Source organism: Ascaphus truei, chromosome 1 (assembly GCF_040206685.1).
Source record: "Ascaphus truei isolate aAscTru1 chromosome 1, aAscTru1.hap1, whole genome shotgun sequence".
In the NCBI taxonomy this organism is placed as follows: Eukaryota; Metazoa; Chordata; class Amphibia; order Anura; family Ascaphidae; genus Ascaphus; species Ascaphus truei.
In genome coordinates this window covers 548,029,651-548,042,038 of record NC_134483.1, presented here as the reverse complement: position 1 = coordinate 548,042,038, position 12,388 = coordinate 548,029,651, and the positions used below count along the sequence as shown (strand labels likewise).

Sequence of the window (12,388 nt, the reverse complement as noted above, 5' to 3'; positions counted from 1 at the left end):
GTTTCCTACACTGCTAGCTGTTCCAAGAGATAGCAAACATGCTGTTTTATGTGTAATATGTGCAGCACATGAGCATTCACTACTAAACCTATACATGTAAGCAAGGTTGCATTCATATTGTATGCAGTTCTGGCAAATTGACCGCCTGTGTTTATTTGTCCTTGTAAGGCATGATAAAAAGCTGTGTTTCCACACTAATGAACATAGAAAGATATTGTGTACCCATATTTGCATATGAACAAAACTCAGATGACCTAGGATCACATGTATTTGAATAATAAATGTAAAGTTACACTTACCTACTAAATGTCCATAGAGACTGTCATAGTGCTCCAGAATGCCAGTGACAAGAGCCCTATTTTCCTGGTCATTGAAGCGAGGATTACGTGGCTTCTCCACACGTTTTTTCCGAGCAGGTTTAGGGTCAGAGCTTGGCTGGTGCTGACTGGACTCTCCTTCTTCCAATGGAAGAGCCTCCAAAAGCTGGCCACCAGCAAGCACGCCACCACCAGACACCCCATCAGCAACTGCGCCACCAGCAGCACTCCCAGCACCAGCACTCCCACTCCTAGCACCAGCACTCACACTCCTAGCACCAGCACTCACACTCCTAGCACCAGCACTCACACTCCTAGCACCAGCACTCCCAGCACCAGCACTCCCACTCACAGCAACAGCACTCCCACTCCCAGCACCAGCACTCCCACTCACAGCAACAGCACTCCCACTCCCAACAACAGCACTCCCACTCCCAACAACAGCACTCCCACTCCCAGCAACACCACTCGCAGCACCAGCACTCCCACTCCCAACAACAGCACTCCCACTCCCAGCAACACCACTCGCAGCACCAGCACTCCCACTCCAAACAACAGCACTCCCACTCCCAGCAACACCACTCGGTGCACCAGCAACATCACTCCCCTGAACAGAACATTCACTCCGACGCGTACTCCCACGAGTAGCACTCCCACTCCCACCAGCATCACTCTTCCCACGCTTTGCGGGCATACTTCCAGCACTCACAAAAAACAGACAAGAAATGTACAGGCAATCACACGACCCACTTCCACATATAAAACAAGACAAAGATGTAAACAAAACAACAAAGGACAAAGCTCACCCAATACACAACAAGTCTCTCAGTCAATATGCAAATCTTCAATCGTCCAGCTCTGTGCGTCTCTCTCTCTCTCTCACTCCCAACAACACAGAGAATGATTAGCAGTACACGTTGCCTTTAAATATGGCGCGCAATCAAAAACATGCTTGTTTCGCCTGATTCAGCAAGATTTGTGATTGTGCAACCTAACAGCACCCCGCCACGCACGCCGATACACCTGTGTGTGATCGGCTCATCATCGTGAGAGTGGGCGGATTTGTTTTCTGGTTGATTTTGAATGTATTCGGCACTTACTGCATACGGAGAGGGAAAAATGCCAATAACATGACTAATCGATAAGCTTGCCGATTTCACATAATCGTCGCTTACTGCATGAGGCCCTTAATCTCTAATCCCTCACACACTTTGCCAGGTTTGTGAAAGATGGCACCTATGGCTTCAGAAAAGTGAGAGGGCATGTGCACAAAATGCCATCTTGCCTACTTACTATTCAAAGCCTCCTGCAGGCTCAGTGCCTCCAAGTCTAGGAAGGTGACAACTGGCCAGGCTGGTCAGCTAACCGTCTAGGATACGGGTACTTGATTTAGTCATTTCGCCTGAATAGCTTTCACACCTCTGGCAGCTAGTGTCACTTTGATCCAAGGACCTGGGATTAGACTCACTGGCACCAAAGCCCAGGTGGCCAGGAGCCCCCTCCCCTCTGTCCCTAGGATGAAAGACCCTGCCTGATTTAATGTATAAAGTGAAACATATTTTAAAACACTGCTACTTAATAAAATAGACTTTTATACATTCTGCTGCTAAAATGTGTTACAGTCCTTTGGTGTATGAAATAGAGTGTAAAACTAAACGGTTCCCCTTACACCAACCTTTATTTCTTACACACAGCAAACTAGACTTTTAAACATTTTAACTTTACTTTTAAAACTCTCACAGCTTTTTCTCTGAAAAGATTAACCCCCAAACCTTTATACTAGGTTTAGGGGGTCTGGGCAAACACTGGGCTCCCCCCCTTATACTAGGGACCCTGTACCCATCTGCATGTTGCAGGGATGCATTAACCCCTTCACGCCCCGTTTTACCCTCTGGTCTGTGATGAAGCAGACAGATTAGCGGTAAGCCGCAACAACGCTTTTATGGTAGGGTTTTGACCGGAGCACTGCACTTTAATGTAGCCAGGTATCTAACCTGAATCCCGGGTACATTTTGGGCTCTCCAGTAACTTTGGAACCGCGCTAAATAGACGCAGTCTGAAAGACGTTTCTCCGTCAAACCTACCCTGAAACTCACATCTGGTCATCTCCACTTGCTAGCACTACTGGAAAGGGTAAAACAAAAAAAATTGCAATTGTCGCATATTTTATTACATAGTACAGTAATGCATGCACAATACACAGGCCCAAGAGCTGACTCTCTAGGACCCCAAAACACAGTTCAAGGGCAACCAAGTGGGCTTAACCTTTATTATAAAGCCTTGTTACCCCCTCGCCGTCACAACTGTAATGTATTGTGTTTGTATATTCGGAACCGATGTCCACACAGGCTGCTTAGCTAACCCTTAGGCGCTGGTAAGACTGCTGGTCATCAGAGTTCAAAGAACCAGCGAATGCCCAGAGGTGTGAAAAGCATTTGGTTAGCAGGGAAGGGCTGAGTACCCAGGTCTGGAGAATATTGACAGTCATCTAGGATGCCACTTGTTCTTCCAGACCTAGAGGAGCCTGTCCCAGCGGGTGGCATTGAGATTGCCAGGGAGTGAGGTGCCAGACTTGTGCATGTCTCTTGGCTATTTTGAATTTCCCGCTGACCCGGCTTTCCTCACCAGCCTGGTTCGGAATGGTTGCTGGGAATTTTCCCATGCAATGATTGGCTGCTGAGTTTGTTGAATGAAACTCAGAATACTTTAATGAACCTGTGAGCCATTCAGATTCATGTCTTCCAGATGTAAGAGAGCGGACGGGATTTTCAAAGTTGCTCTTGCGCGAATAGTAGAGTAACCGGCTTCGATTTGAAGCCAGAAAAACCTACCTGCCTGAGACTAAGTCCCAACTTTTGCACCCAAGTTCTGAAAATCTAACATAGCAGACGTGGCTGGGTTCTGGTGCCGATTCAGTTCCAGATGATAGGCAGTAACTCGCGCTCAAGAAAGTCCAAGTTCTCAGATGAGTGAGTCTTTTCATCTGTATTTTGTGTTTGTGTGTAAGCGAATTTGTGCGAATGAACTGCAATGTATTTCATTACCTTGTTTTGCTCATTGGATGATCCCAGTAAAAATGTGTACAATAACCTGGTCTCCCGTGACACATACATTTATTTTAAGGCTCTATGTAACTTGCCCGGGCTACCAGTTAAGATGCCAGCAAGTCTATATAGGGTCCGTAGTTCAAAGGGGAGAGGGTGGCCCAAGGTGTGAAAACGCTTGTTGAGTGAGAAAAGGCGAATGGCCAGGTCCAGACTACAAAGGGACTCCCTTTTGTCAGTGCCAGACCTGGTGGAGCCGGCCCCGCAGGTGGCAATGTGTTAGCCAGAGACGATGCAGCCATATAGTCTGATCACCTGAGCTAAAATCATATATCCAGCTCACCCGGCTTTTTGAGTCTCTGTGGCACGCCTACTCCCCTGACATTAGCCGAGAGTCGAGTCCCTCTTTCTATTGGCTGACGGGAGGGGATTCCCCTTCTCTGATTGGCTGCTCCTTTGCCCCTCCATTCTGGGGATAGCGCAGCAGAGTGTATGTAAGGTGCTGTCCAGGCGAGGGAGCCAGTCCATCCAAGCCAACAAAGCCAGCTACAGCGGGCTTTTCAAAGATACGCTGTTCGAAATAACAGAGCGACCGGCTTCGTTTGGAAGCCTGAAAAGTTTGCCTCGCAGAGACTAAGTTCCGTCTTTTGCGCCCAAGTTCTCAAAATCGGATTGGTCGCGATTAGGAATTGAAGCCGAAAAGAAGAGGGAGAACCGGGGGTATATCCCGGTCAGGGTAAGCTCCTCCAAGCGGGCGCCCTGCACCTACGAAAGCCTAGATTCCCCCCCTCCCCCAGACGCCCAGTAAGTGTATTTGTAACTGTTCCTTGTGTATCTCTTCTTGTTGTGCGTGGGTTTACCAAAATAAACGCAATTTGTTTTTACTATCTTGTTCTGCCTAATGAATGACCCAGGTAATCTATAAATGGTTTAAAAAGTACCTGGTCTCCCGTGACAATGGTAACCTATAAAACAAGATTTTCTTAAGTTCAAATAATAGACAAGGTTAAATTCTGTAATTGTTTGGGTGCCTGATAGGACTGAAAATTAAAGCTTTTACTTCATGTACTCAGAACCAATGACTGTGTTTATCTGTTAGGTGGAGCTAATGATTGACTTACTGTACTTGTAACATATTTTAAGAATAGGCGTCCCAAACCACAGATGGAAATAACTTCAGTAGGACGCTGTGAAACTTATTCCCCTGAGCTATATAAGAAGAGCATAAGATGATTCTGTTCCCCTACACTGTCATACAGATGCAGCAGGCTTCATTGTCATGTGTGCCGCTCTATGCCATTGAGTCCTATGCAGTTATATTCTGCATTATAATGGGTTATGTTGTGTTATCTCGGAAAACAAAGCCACCCACTGTATCTCATTTGTTTCCAGTACTGTTCTGTGTGATAGTCCTGTTTGTGGCTCCTTGCAGATCTGTGATTCAGCTTTCCAAACCTGCACCTGATCTCCAAATGAGACAATTTGTGGAAGAATATAAATATGTTAAAGAAGGAGAAATCATCATTGGAGGAGTGTTCACAGTGAATTATGAGTTGTACGAGTTTACACCACACAATGGTCTTGTCCCCAGAATGATGTGTTTGGGGTAAGTCCCTTCTCTTACAAATACTAGAGATCAAAAGGAAAAAGATGACTGTAACATCAGGAAGAAAATGATCACACTACAGTATGTCTGCCCTTGTTTATCCTCCAAATCCCTTCTCAGCAGGAGTGTGTGAGGTGTGTAGGTAGATGCATTATTAAAGGTTATCTCTCTTTACTGGCTAGCACAGGAATATCTATAGTTTAAGCTCTTTGGCCCATATTACTTAGTGGTGCTATGCCATAAAACCCCTTCTGGTGATATCTTATGGCCCATTCACGTGAATGAGATATACAGTGTCTTCAGCTGCAGGAAGGTGTCTAATGACAAGGTGTCACCTAATCAAAATGTATCTTGGAGAGGGTTTAGGGACTTGGGCAGGCTGGAGGAAACTGTGTGATGTGGCAGCTCTCTGATTTTCTGCCTTTAATGCACCTTAAATGATAGAGATTTTATTGTGATTTTTTGTTGAAGCTGCAATCACACAGTATTATTGTACAGTAGGTACAGAGGCAGCAATCCTTACTGAATACATAATTCTCATGTTTATATATCGTATCTGTGAAACCACTAATGGTGCAATATTATGAGATACTGAAGGAAGAATGCACACTCTGGGAATATGTTGATATGCGATTCACTACATTTTTTACATTGATAACAATTTTGACAATTTCACCAGATTTTACCCAGAATAGTGATTTATTTTGCAAAGCTTGTCATTTTTTGCTAAATTTTTAACAAAAATTCCTACCCAGCAAATGACACCTGATTCACAGACTTCAGCAACATATGTGCACATCTCTTGTAAAGATAATAGGTAATTAGTAAGAAATGACTTCACTGCCGCCCTGTGATTCACTTTACACATTTATCTTGGTCTCACTATGTTTGTGAAATATTATTTCTAGTTAAACTGATTCTGAATAACGTTTGTTTTATTCTTGGAAGAGTATGAGGAAATGGGAAAAATAGATAGTATATTCAATTTGAATTGTGAATAATTACCTCATTTTCTTTCTGCCCTAAATATGACTGTAGAGGCTCTGGGTGTACAAACTGTTGTTGGACACATAATGACATCAGACAAAGGGAGCAGCCAGAAGTAATAAAACCTTTCCCAAGTCTAAGCTCACCGTGTTTACAAAGTAACTTACACAAAAACTTTCAGGTTTTTATTTATAAAAGAGAGGTGGGTGGATGGATGGACTGCCGCTCCAAAAAGGAAAAATAATGGAAACTCACCAGCGTTGAAAAAATAAAATCCATTTATTAAGCTACATAAAAAAGGACAAAACAGAACAAAACTCCTCCTCCTACGCGGTTTATCGCCCACTGCGGCACTTTCTCAAGGAGTATGCAGTTGGGGAAGTAAGGTACAATGTTTACCTCCATCAAGAACATATAGACAACTGGTGTCAATTAGTAATCATGACATAAAAGAACAAACAAAAAAAATGCACAATGTAAGAACAGTGACTCAAAAAATAAAACACAACAAAGCACAAAGACTAGACAGGAGATCAATAATAAGAATACATTAAACAGAAATTAACCAAAGAAAATATTGTATGTATTGAAACAAAATATAAATAAAAAATACAAATATATATAATTCCTATATAAATAAGAAATGGGTTATGAAATTTGATTTTAAAAAGGCATCAATCAGTTGGATATAATATAACCCCTAAACATGTCACTAACATTAATATATGTGATATTTCTGATATACTGTATGATACATATTGATATATTTTTTTCACATACAAAACGTTTTTGTTCTATACACTTTTATGAAATGAGATAATTAGTCGGTTTTTCATGGGTTGTGCTTAATCTTTATTAATTATATATAGGTTCTCAGGTTACCTACCGTAAGGGAGATATCTACCCCCCTTACTGCCTTGTTACTCTTATATGTACTACAATCAATTATACTCTAGGTTCTATTTTAAACACCTCGTAAGATATATTTTAATTAGGGTTGTTATGTCTTTTGGTGCGGTTTTTGTGTTTTCATATAATTTTTTATGTATAAGGAAATTGAAATTTTTAGAGGGCAATCTAGTTCAGGGGTATAGAGTATGTTTTTGGGGGTTTTTCTGAGAAGTTATTTGGTGATATATATATATATTTATATATATAGAATCCAATGCACAGCCGGCCCACCATATGCAAGTAAATAAGTTTTGGTGCTTATCCCATAAAGCAATAACAGACCATACGATACCGGTTGCAACACAAAAATTGACGTTTCGGTCCCCCAGTGGCACCACCTTGAGAAAGGTCCCACTGGGGGACCGAAACGTCGGTTTTTGTGTCTTCTTTCAAATATAGAAAATTCATGATTTACTTACCTGCGTGCTGTCCCTTGATGTCGTGTTGCAACCGGTATCGTATGGTCTATATATATATATATATATAAATATAATGCCTGTATATAAAGGACTCTTAGGCTTATTGCCGGTATACACCTGAAAAAAGAGTGTTCTTCCTCCGAAATATTGTGTATATTGTTTCTGCACTTATTTGTAAATAATACAAGCAAACTTTGCTTTTTGAAGTGACAAATACCCTGGTAGGGAAGTGGTTATTCTGTTACTATATAAATGGAGGGTCTGAGAGTAACATATAAAGTTAAATAAATTGCAGCAGATACTGTTCTGTATATCCTAAAGTTAGAGGAAAAGTTCTCAGTGCCAGATCCTGGAATCACAGCAATAGGGAGCAGCACTAAATAACAAAGCCCCGATTCTATGTATATATATATTCCTGTATAAGATAAATACCACCTCTTTGAAACAATCCACTTCTCTGGTTTACCTGTATTGTTGTGTCTTAAACAGAAGAAAGGAAAGCAGGATCCCCGGAATAGAAATCTGATTTATTCAGGAAATTACAAATATTATATTAAAAATTATCTATACAATATTTATAAAAGCATCTTTATAAAGCCTAACCAATGTTAAAGAGATTATAGGAAAACACCACTAAACCCCAATTGTAGAGAAATTGTTTAATATTTATAACATTTCTGTTTGCATGTGCTATATAAATATAGAACACTGAGAAATTACTTTGGACTATTTAAAATTCTACAGGAAATTTAACAAAAGTATTTTATTATTATAATTACTTTTATTTTATTGGTTTACTTGTATTTATTTATAACATGTTTTTCTTCCTTAAGCATTTTAGTTAAACTCTTCATGCATTCTGTATGTTTCTATGTCTGGTAAATCCTTTGTTATTCTTTATATGATTATTACAACATGAGCAGGTTACACATCCAAGAACCAAGACGCTATTTTAACCAATCAATCCATTCATTTTTATCCCACAGGCCTGTCCCCCAGCATTACAAACAATTTCAGGCGTTTATTTTTGCCATTGAGGAGATTAACAAGAATCCAGACCTTCTGCCCAATGTTACTCTGGGTTACCATGTATATGATTCATGTGCAAGTGACCTGAAAGCTATGCAAAGTGTGATACAGATATTATCCGGACCCCGCAGGACAGTTCCCAATTACTCCTGCTTGGAACATGAAAGGCTGGCAGGTTTTATTGGAGATTTCACTTCAGTCACAACTGTGCCTATAGCACAAATGCTGGGAGTATATGGGTACACACAGGTGAGTGCTGGTAGTCATATTGATCCCTGAAATAGTAAAATAGTAAGATACATAGTGGTTTGTGATACCTTTAATGGACATATATATATATACACACACACACAAACACACATATAATAGTGGTTTATATATATAGCAACAGAAATATAGTATACTCCTGACGAAGTCTGTTGAGTAACTGATGAAACACATACAGTGCGTCATTGCGTTGGAAGCTGCGCTACTGGAGAACTCCTGAAATGTGATCAGCTGTTTCCTGCCTGTTCTTTTTTGGAACATTGCACCATTTGATTGAAATCAGAGGTTCCTTTTTGCCGGTTCATTTCCTCCTTCAGTGCTCAAAGTATGGTGGCTCATAGCCACCGTCGTGATGGGAAATACACCCTCAGAACATTGCGGAGGTGCTCTCTCTGACATATGCGGGCCTTGATGCCGGCCGGTAAGGTACTCCCTTTAGCATTTGCATATATCCTGGCTCTCACTGCTCATAGATTCGAGGCATCCAGCTGACAGGCGCGTTACAAGCGTTTTCAACAGATCAGCATTACATCTGGGCTTATCATCATGAGAGTGTGCCATCCATCTACTTACTGGAACTAATTTTACATTGCTTCTATTTGGAGTTTCAAGTTCTTCACCTATTTTACCGAAGGAGGATTTACATGGCATATTAATATACGGTTCTCATTACAGACTGATCTTACCTCAGGATTAGCCCCTTACTTGCTGCTGCTGCAGCATCCTCCGGTATTCCTTATTATTCCTTTTGTATTTATTGTTTATTCATTTAGGATTGTCATTTCCACCTTCAGTTCTGTTTTATCATTTACTGATTCTTTATTAAATTGTTACTATATTATAAATGTAGCACTCTTTTAAAAAAAAAATTATTTTGGGGGTGTGGGGATCAAAACATTATGATGCCTGTTGAAAATATTTATTTGAACTATAGGTAATCCATCATACAGCGCTCCCCCCCCCTCCGCACACACACAAGGCCAAAGGATTTCAAATTGTTATCGACACATCTCCCAAACCATTCATTTTCAAATGGTTGGCACTGTGGCTTTAATCTTCCCGAGCCTGTTCTCATATTTCTGCGCCTGCATGTTATTCTCTTTGGGACCTTGTTGACGATTAATGCGCATGCGTGTTTAACTTCCCATTAAATTAGAAGTTCAAATCTGAAAAAAAATATATATTTTTTTGTTTTTCGACATTGGCTTGCATAACAATTCTTGATCTTCTGAGAATCAATCAGTACTGTAGCTTTTTAATTCTACACTAGTCATGCACATACTTTTTGAGATGGGTGGCATACTGTGATTTTTATTTGGGGGTGTGGGGATCAAAACATTTTGATGACCTGTTGAAAATATTTATTTGAACTACAGGTAATCCATTTGACAGCGCTCCCCCCCTCCCCTTCGCACACACACAAGGCCAAAGGATTTCAACTTCTTATCGACACCTCCCCCAAACCATTCATTTTGAGAATGACTCATCCATTAACTCATCCACTCATCCATGAATCACTCATCCGGTGATGCATGCGCACGTGTGATAATCCTTTCTCGATTTTAATATGTTAATCTGATTAGCCTCTCTTGCCAATTAACTAGTATTGGCAGAGCCTTTCATTAAGGGGATGAGTTTAACCGCTGGTCATAAGATTTCTCTGAACCACTAATCCCGCACACACTGCAACTGTAGCACTAACTGTAGCCCACCCCCAACCACTTCACACACAAAGCCAAATGTGCCCAAAGCAATTAACCGGTGATAAGCCCTTCATGGAGAATACAGTATCCCACACATTCAAATTGAGTTTCAAGTTCAAAATAAAATAAACCCGTTTTTAAGGACTGATTTATGTTTTTGTTTTTTATACTGTAAGTTATATTGACAAATTTCATCCAAGGATCAAAGTAAGACCCTCCAAAAATGAACCTTTTTCTCTGTTTTGCACCATGATTTCAAATGAAATATTCTATGAATAAATAGGTGAGCAGAATTGAACACAAAATCGTTTCTAGTATACTGTAAGTTACCAATATTTGCCATTCTTTCTTTTTCTGGGGGTGTTTAAATGATTCTCCGAAAAGTTACAGGTACATTTTTCTTATTTTATCAGGATAATGATTGAAAAATGAAACATGCAAAGAATCATGAATAATACAAAATGTAGTCTTTTTCTTCGTCGTCATGGACGCATTGCATCTGTAGTTCATTGAGAGAGGGGGGGGGGCGGTTGTGTAAATTATGACTGTTGATACACTATACACACAGCTCACTAATTTTACACATGATACCTCCCCTCCCCCCACCCTTTCTTTTTTAGTGCAGCTCTCTGAAAAGAAAAAATGAGTGCAGTTACACTGGCGACACACTTTATTCGAGCTCGGCTAGTCCCACGAATTCGGGTATACCCGGGTGTATTGAGGTTTGTGACTGTTTTCTGCCCGAGTGCATTGAGGTATTTTCCAGGCAGGGATTGAAGCATTTTATTCCCGCTGGCTGCAATACTGCACAGTATATATATATATACTGCATTACAATTCATGAATTTATGCCATCTGGTAGACACGCGAAGCATTGCAGCCTATTAAATCCTAATCATTATCATTTAACAGATCAGCCGCCCATCAGCCAGGCATGAACCCAGGCTGGGAAGGCAAACGCAACGGGGCTTGTCAGAGGTGAGGAGCGGCGCATTCCAGGTATCTGCCAGGTACATACTGGGTATTTGCTCGAATAAAGTGTGTCGGTGCAGTAAGTGCATATAATGGCATTGTGTACAGTGTCACTACTCCAGTACTATGCAGTTACTACTGTCAAACTACTATATACTGGAACTCTATACTACATTATAGTGTAACAACTGTATGACTACTGGACAGTACTTTGTACCAAGATTTGTAGTGTAGCTCTCTCTGAAAAGGAAATAAAAAATGAGTGCAGTTAAGTGCATATACTGTAAAGAATCTGTGCCATACTTACCTGTATCATACTTGGTGTGTATGTACTTACCATACTACAGAACTGTACTGTACCTTACTACCTTCCTGATGCATGCCTATTACGCTCTATCACAATGGGCAACACAGTCGCAATATGATCGATATATTTATTACATATTTCAACGGTGAGTACATTATTCCAAAAACTTAGTATGCCATTCGCCAACTCATCCTTTTTTGAGGGTTTCACCACTTTTTGGATATGATCCTTCATCTGATGCCATACCATTTCGATAGGATTGAAGTCTGGCGATCTGTCATTGAAGGGGGAAAAGAAGGAGAATTAGTTAAAGAGATACACAGTAAACAGATTAAAAAAATGAGACACGGTTACCGTACTTACTCCGCTGGCGTCTTCATCCTGTTGATACCGCAGGCAAGAATATGCACACTAGACGCGGTGTGTTTGGGATCGTTGTCCTTGTAGAAACGGTGACTATCTGGGAATTCACTTGTGATGTATTCCACAATCTCAGGCACTATCTTCTCTTGATAAAAATCTTTATTCATGATTACTGTAACAAGCAAAGAAAAGTGCTCAAAATACTGCACACAACAGTAGTACAGTACAGTGCATAAGGCTACAGCATGTGACTTTGTGCATTATTTTACCATCAAAAATTACGATGCATCCTGGTCCACGCCTAGAGAAGGCACCCCACATATGCAGAAAAAAAGTGATCTGTGCGCAGCTAAAACATAGTCCCACATACAGTGCTGGACAGTAAACCCAATGAAGAGTGATATAATAACACAATAAGGATTG

The 12,388-nt window shown here is 40.8% G+C and overlaps 1 protein-coding gene across 1 annotated transcript in view; it reads left to right on the top strand.

Annotated features, from left to right (window-relative positions):
* Positions 1 to 3,239: 3,239 nt before the first annotated feature.
* The window catches only part of LOC142465795 (vomeronasal type-2 receptor 26-like), a 42,325-nt gene continuing 33,176 nt past the window's right edge, over positions 3,240 to 12,388 (top strand). The window contains exons 1-3 of the mRNA XM_075570127.1: positions 3,240 to 3,286; positions 4,794 to 4,967; positions 8,311 to 8,602. Of these exons, the coding sequence (XP_075426242.1) occupies positions 3,240 to 3,286; positions 4,794 to 4,967; positions 8,311 to 8,602 (513 nt within the window). The remainder of the gene's footprint in view (positions 3,287 to 4,793; positions 4,968 to 8,310; positions 8,603 to 12,388) is intronic.